At 40.5% G+C, this 7,500-nt stretch overlaps 1 protein-coding gene across 1 annotated transcript in view; it reads right to left on the minus strand.

Annotated features, from left to right (window-relative positions):
- LOC144969265 (uncharacterized) overlaps positions 1-7,500 on the minus strand; it is a 187,012-nt gene that overhangs the window by 133,395 nt on the left and 46,117 nt on the right. The window contains exon 2 of the mRNA XM_078908377.1: positions 72-182. Within this exon, the coding sequence (XP_078764503.1) occupies positions 72-182 (111 nt within the window). The remainder of the gene's footprint in view (positions 1-71; positions 183-7,500) is intronic.

A 7,500-nucleotide genomic window follows, 5' to 3' on the forward strand; every position in this document is an offset into this window, starting at 1 on the left:
AAGGCTGACTTTGTATGACGGGATACATTATCTGGGGTACTAAGAACTACAAAATGTTTCAGTATCCCTACCTTTTTCGTCTTTTTCTTACTCCTGGGTAAATCCAATTTGTTATCCGGGCTTTGGCACGATGACTTTGTGTTCGAGTCCTGGCTGTTGTAGCCATTCTTTTTCGTCACAATCTGAGGATGATGATTGGACAAGTGAGTAAAAAAAATAAAATACGAGTGATTGGGCGAATTATAAAATCATATCAATATTGACGTACTCTGAAGAAGAAGAAGAAGAGAACTCTGCGGCTATGTGGTCTAGTGGTATGACACTCGCTTTTGGATCGGAAGGTCCTGGGTTCGAGCCTCGCGCTCGCGCATAGTTGAGTCCTTGGAAAAGGCTCTTTACTCACATTCTCTCACCGTACTCAGGTGTAAAATGAGTACCTGGCCGTTAACAGCGTCGTCTTTGTCCGAAAAATTGTAATACCGCCTAAAAGGCGACATGTCCCGTCCTACATGTTAAATGTTGCTGTTAACCAGGGACCCCTTGTAAAGCGCTTTGAGCACATTTAGTGGATATTGCACTATATAAAGCTCAATTATTTATTTTAAAAATACTTTTGGCCAGAAAACTCCTTCAAATATTGATCGATTAAAATGACCCTCATCTTGTCAAAAATTCTCAGACCTGAGAGTTCACGAAGTCACTAGTTTCCCAGGTTTAAGAGTTTCTGACAAGATAGGGGTCATTTTCATTGACGGATTTTTTTTAAAGGATGAGTTTATGGATAGTATGCGCTTGACTAAGAAGCTCACAACATTGCCATCCGGCAGTAACTCGTTCTCTCTATATAAACGCACATTATAATTTATGTGAAATTTCAATGTTTTTGATCATTTTATCATTATTGTCTTCTATTATTATCTCACTCCCCTCCTCCACAATCATCATAATGCGCTCTCTCTCTCTCTCTCTCTCTCTCTCTCTCTCTCTCTCTCTCTCTCTCTCTCTCTCTCTCACTCTCTGTGTGTGTGTGTGTGTCTCCCCCCCCCCCCCCCCGCCCCCAACAACAACAAAAAAATACCACTCAACACGAAAACCGGGCAACGACACCATTCATTTCCAAATACACACGGAAACATAGCCGACTTGGTTAATCATTTTCACGATTCAATCGGAGAAGAGAAAAAGTAGTCCATTCCGAGCCGACACACACACGGCGAATAAATACAACAAAGAAACACCAAATCCCTGGCTAATCGTAAACGGGATTAGACTCTGCCTTTTATCAACCCTTTGACCACATTGACACAATTGTAATGGCTTCTCCTACTCCACCCGCCCACTCATCAATACATCCATCTATTCATCTTTCCATCCAACTATCAAACCATCAATTCGAAGACACATACCCACCAATCGATGTACATTCCGACCATCCATCCATCCGTCCGTCCGTCTATCCATCCATCTATCAATCAATCCACTCAAACACCCATCCTTCCATCCATAATACCCCCTCCCAAAACCACCAATCAATCCATATATCCATTATTCATCCATCCATCAATCCATTAACCATCCATCCATCCATCCACCCACTCACCTACCAATACATCCATCCATTCATTATTCCAGTAATTGGCTTAATTTAATTCCTGTTTCAATTATAGAATGATGCTATTCATTAACCATAATTAAACATAATAATATTTTAATGGAGACGGAGAGCGGAAGGAAGAGGGAAGAGGGAAGAGGGGTGGAGGAGGTATAGGAGAGTAAGAAGACAAGGAGGAGGAGGAGGAGAGGAGGAGAGAGAAAATTACTGTAGCAGTAGAGAGAAGAAGAAGAAGAAGAAGAGGAGGAGGAGTGGTAGTCGTAGTAGTAGTAGTAGTAGTAGTAGTAGTAGTAGTAGTAGTAGTAGTAGTAGTAGTAGTAGTAGTATTAGTAGTAGTAGTAGTAGGAGGAGGAGGAGGAGGAAGAGGAGGAGGGGGAGGAGGAGGAAGAGGAAGGAGGAGGAGGGGGAGGAGGAGGAAAAGGAGGGGGAGGAGGAGGAGGAGGAGGAGGAGGAGGAGGAGGAAAAGGAGGAGGAGGGGTTGGAGGAGGAGGAGATTTATAAAGAAGAGGTGGAGGAAGATGATTAGACGGAGAACTGAGTAGCAAAAGAATGATGCAACGTCCGGAGCATAAAGTAAGTTTGCGCTCCTGGTCATCTATCTCGACACTGGTCACGCTCGCTCACTGTCGATTGATTTGTTATGGCGGCTTTATTCCATTAACGCTGCCCAACTGGTGTCTCCCTATTCTCCCCTTCACAGCAAAGGGATACATTCACAACATACAAAACGCGCGATCTCTACACAAACAAACACACGCGCGCGCGCAAACACACACACACACACACATACACATACATAAACACACACACACACACACACACACACACACACAAACTGACACGCAGGATCACGCACACCTACGCGCTCACACATATTATACTATTCACACACATGCACACCCACACAAATACATAGTCACACAAAATTTATTCATTTATTCATTAAACCCCCATCAATCAAGTCCCTAACAGCCGCCACCACACTCTCCTCACTCCCTGTGCGGGGATTTGGGCCTTAAAATCTATTGAGTTATTTTGCAGCTGGAGAAACAGGCATGTGTGATTGTGGTGAAGCTTGAGCTTTTGTATAGAGCAATACTCAAACCGCTTTACAAGGGGTCCCTAGCCAACAGTAACACTTAACATGTAGAACGAGACATAATGGCTGTTAGGCGATATTCCAATATATTTTTTCGGACAGAGACAACGCTGTTCATGGCCAGGTACTCATTTTACACCTGAGTACGGTGAGAGAATGTGAGTAAAGAGTCTTTTCCAGGGACTCAACTATGCGCCGAGCGAGGATCGAACCCAGGACCTTCCGATCCGAGAGCGAGTGTCATACCACAATACCACGTAGCCGCAATCTTGTCAGAGAAGACGCCCACTATACACTCCAAACCTACCCAAAGTATGCAACAACAGGAATAGAGGATTTTTTGGCCTGGTACCACACATCTGCAGACCAAACTGTATGGGCCCCTGACAGAGCTGAGAAAGACGACGGCGTTCCTCCAACTAGACATTCAATCATGAAGACAATATTATGAGGGGGAACGAAGAAGAAGAAGAAGAATTTTGTCAGCGAAACATTGACTGGTCCCGATAGCTTAGTCTGCAAAGCACGGTTAGATTTGGCAGAGTGTCCGGTGCAATAGATTAATGTCCTACCACTGTGCGTCCTAGCCAAATGGTAGCAAGCAATTGATGTTGTTCGTTTAATGATATCGAAACTCGAAACTTATTGTTCGTTTTTATAAACAATTTTGGTGGATTGCCTGTATTTACGTTGTTAAAATATACATCATTGGTGGACAAAGATATAATTTAACATCAAACGGATATTTTGGCCCGCTGTCCCACCACCCAATTCGAGTACGAGAGAAGTATTTGTCTAAAGCAAGGCAATAATTAGGAGTTACTGGTCTAGAAACATCCATTTAGTCGATTTCAATATTTGCTCGTCTGCTAGTTGGACATAAGGGGAAGGAATGGGAAACAAGAAGCACGATTACCATTTTTAAATTCCTCTAATCCAATGTCATATCGATCTAACTCCAGATTTGAATCGATATTGAATTAAACAAACAGCAGGCAACAGGGGGGGGGGGGGGGGGGGTGAGGGGAGGGCGGGAGAGAGAGAGAGAGAGAGAGAGAGAGAGAGAGAGAGAGAGAGATAGAGAGAGAGAGAGGGCAAATCTGGGTAAGGAGGAGGCGTGAGTTATTGGGGGAAAGGAGCAGGCTGGGGTAGTTATCGGATTAATAGCACAAAACTCAATTTATTGTGGTATCGAGGCATAGTCGGCGGGGGCCTGGGTGAGTTGATGAAAGCCTTGGATGCCAAAATGCCAATGTCATTATCATTGCCGGGTTTAAGAGTGGGGGGTTGGGTTCGGCTACTCTGACGGTTACTGCTGTTGGGGAGAGTTGAGGGGGAGTGGGCTATGAGGAGAGCGAGAGTGAGCCGGGGATGGATAGGAGGGAGGGAGGGAGGGGGAAGAGAGAGAGGGAGGGAGGGAGGGAGAGAGAGAGAGAGAGAGAGAGAGAGAGAGAGAGAGAGAGAGAGAGAGAGAGAGAGAGAGAAATAAGTTCCCAGCTTTTGTTGTTTCTCCTCCTCTCCCCACACCTTTTCTTTTCCTTTTTTTTTTCTTTTTGGTTTGTTTTTGTTGATTGTTTGTATTGTTTTTGTTGTTTTGTTGTTGTTGTTTTGGGGGGGGGGGGTTAATCCCCCCTTGAATTTCAAGTGCATCAAGCGACTCTATCACTATCATGTTCAAGTGTTTGCCTTACTTCCTTGTAACGAAATATGAATGAATCCAGTTTGTCGGCACCTCTATTATTGGACGTGGTGTAATGATTAAAATCCCGTTTCATTGGCAGATAAAGGCGTCTAAACGGGTACACAATAACACATTAAATAATACAATAAAAATACAGTCCGCACCGTTAAACACCTATAGGCGATGGAGAGGCGATAGAAACGCGATTGTGCGATTAGGTGTTTAACCCATTTACGGTTAGACTGAATTTTCTCAAAGCAATAATTTTTACCCTTATTAATAACAAAGGGTTATTATGCACTTTATTTGGTTAAAAGCATAGTTGTCCTTTCAATGAACGTGATGAAAGGTCGATCAACAAAAAATTATCATTCATCAAATTTGAACTAAATTTTTTCTATTGCCTTAATTTTTCGAGAGAACTCCACTGAGCTTTTTATTTGGGTCCCAAGTGATATTTTCTGCTTTTACTATCTTATATATTTCGTAGAATTCTATCGCAGTGTTAAGGACGGAAAATGGTTTATATAAATTTTAAGAAATTGTATTTAAAATAATGAGGGGAGCCACTAACTGGTGTCGATTCAATGCAAGTACTCCCACTTCATTGTCATAATCGCACAACCCACCTGATTAAATAAAAAAGGATATCGACTGATTTCGATGTGATTTGTCGAAACAAATTTAATTTTTCAATAGAATCATCAAGATGTCTAATCAAAATCATAATGCACGCAAGCCATCTTCATGTCAACTGTTACCCCGTGAAAACTTTGGTGACGATTGATTCAGTGGTTTCCGAGTCTTAGTGTTACAAATAACTGCCAAATATATATTATATATATATTTTATATATATATATATATATATATATATATATATATATATATATATATATATATATATATATATATAATAAGATATATCTATCGTTCTATTGGGTTCAAATGGCACATTGTATGTGATTGAGTAAAAACCGATACCCGCCTGAAAGGGGTTAATTAAAGGACGCTCTAACGCTGGAATCTTCCATGATAAATTTGAAATGTGATATGACAGCACGTAATCTGTCAACTGTAAAATTGTAATTCACGTATTCACGTTAACGGCGTGACATTTTTTTTCTCACTTCTTTCTATTCTATAATGTAGTACACCTATCGTATTGACACCTGTTTGTTGGAATGGTATTGGTTTCTGAGTGTGTGAGAGAATGTGTGGGTGTGTGGTGAGGGAGTGTAGGTATTTAAACATCGAACAATGAATAAACACGCGCATTTAACCAGTTACTTGTCGTATTCTGAAAAGTATGAGAGTAGTCATTCAGAGCCATTAGGCCCATGAAGCCTGAGTTTATCCCAGTTTCTTTGGCGTGAAACGAGCAATTGCTTGCTAACTTTTGGATAGGACGTTAGTCTATCGCAGCTCTGGAAAGAAACGTCTTTAGAAGTTCTGGCTTGAAAACTCGTTTTTCAAATTATATATAGATTGATTTTAAATCGAGTTTTCTGGTCAAATTTTAAATACGCGGCAGTTAACTATCTGGTCAACAGTGCCGGTATTGAAGTGACACCTGTTTGTTGGGATAGTATTGGTTTCTGATCAAAGTGTGTGAGGATTTGTGGGTGTGTGATGAGGGAGTGGAGATAACTGAACACCTAAAAATCTATAGACATGCGCATTTAACGCAAACAAAAAAAAACGTATTTGCGCGATGTCACTATACTGTAACTGTCACGCTCCGAAATTATTTTTGATTTGCCAGAGAACTCTTCCTACATCGATCGATTAAAATGACCTTCATTTTGTCAGAAACCCTGAAACCTTGGACTTCCTAAAATGACCCCCATCTTGTCAGCACCTTTCAAACCTGGGAGTTCCATAGAGGTAGTCTCGGGTTTGAGGAGTTTTTGACAAGATGAGCTGCTGCTGCTGTTACTTCTGCTACTGCTGCTACTACTACTACTACTACTACTGCTACCACTACTACCACTACTACCACTACTACTACTACTACTACTACTACTACTACTACTACTACTACTACTACTACTACTACTACTACTACTACTACTACTGATAGTAATGATGATGATGATGATGATGATGATGATGATGATGATGATGATGATGATGATGATGATGATGATGATGATGATGATGATGATGATTGACGAAGTTGTAACTCTAGCCAGGAAAAGACGTGCTTGGTTCCTATATTATGTGGATTTCCTGTGACCGTGACACTTTTATGCTGATGTAGCATATAGCACCTTATAGGTGCCGTACTAATAATGTACAATGCAACTCATACATGCATGATGATGATGATGATGATGATGATGATGATGATGATGATGATGATGATGATGATGATGATGATGATGATGATGATGATGATGATGATGATGATGATGATGATGATGATGATGATGATGATGATGATGATGATGATGATGATGATAGTGATGATGATAATGATAATAATAATAATAATAATAATAATAATAATAATAATATAATAATAATAATAATAATAATAATAATAATAATAATAATAATAATAATAATAATAATAATAATAATAATAATAATAACAATACCATCAACAACAATCACAACAACACTTATTGTTTGTTATTACACAGAACACAAGGTGACGACAGACAGGCGGGCAAGGGCATGGTGACCTTAGGCCGCTGCGACATTGCGGTGACAGCAGTTGTAATTGGAACAAAATAATTGCTAACAGGAGATTGGATATCAAGGTTGATAACAAGACGTTCGCCACATGTTTTTGATATCAATAATGTTTATCATTGAACACAGCATTCATAGAAACGGCTGGTGCTAGCTCGAGCTTGTAGGAGACAGAACACAACTGAAAGGATAAAGAATATCCCATCAGCTGGGCCGAGAACACAATCCAGAAGGAACGATTTTGCGGTCACTCAGCTCTTTGTTATTGTTTTTAGCCAGCCATTTTTATGAGTGGTTCTCACTAAATTGTATTGAATCAGATTATGAACGTTTAAAATTACACACAGTTTTGTGTGTTGGTACGTTATATCCGGCTGGCGGATATGTTATCAGTTTTTTAACTAAACGT

This window comes from Berghia stephanieae, chromosome 3 (assembly GCF_034508935.2).
Source record: "Berghia stephanieae isolate SIO BIC M18660-M18661 chromosome 3, UCSD_Bste_1.3, whole genome shotgun sequence".
Lineage (NCBI taxonomy): Eukaryota > Metazoa > Mollusca > Gastropoda > Nudibranchia > Aeolidiidae > Berghia > Berghia stephanieae.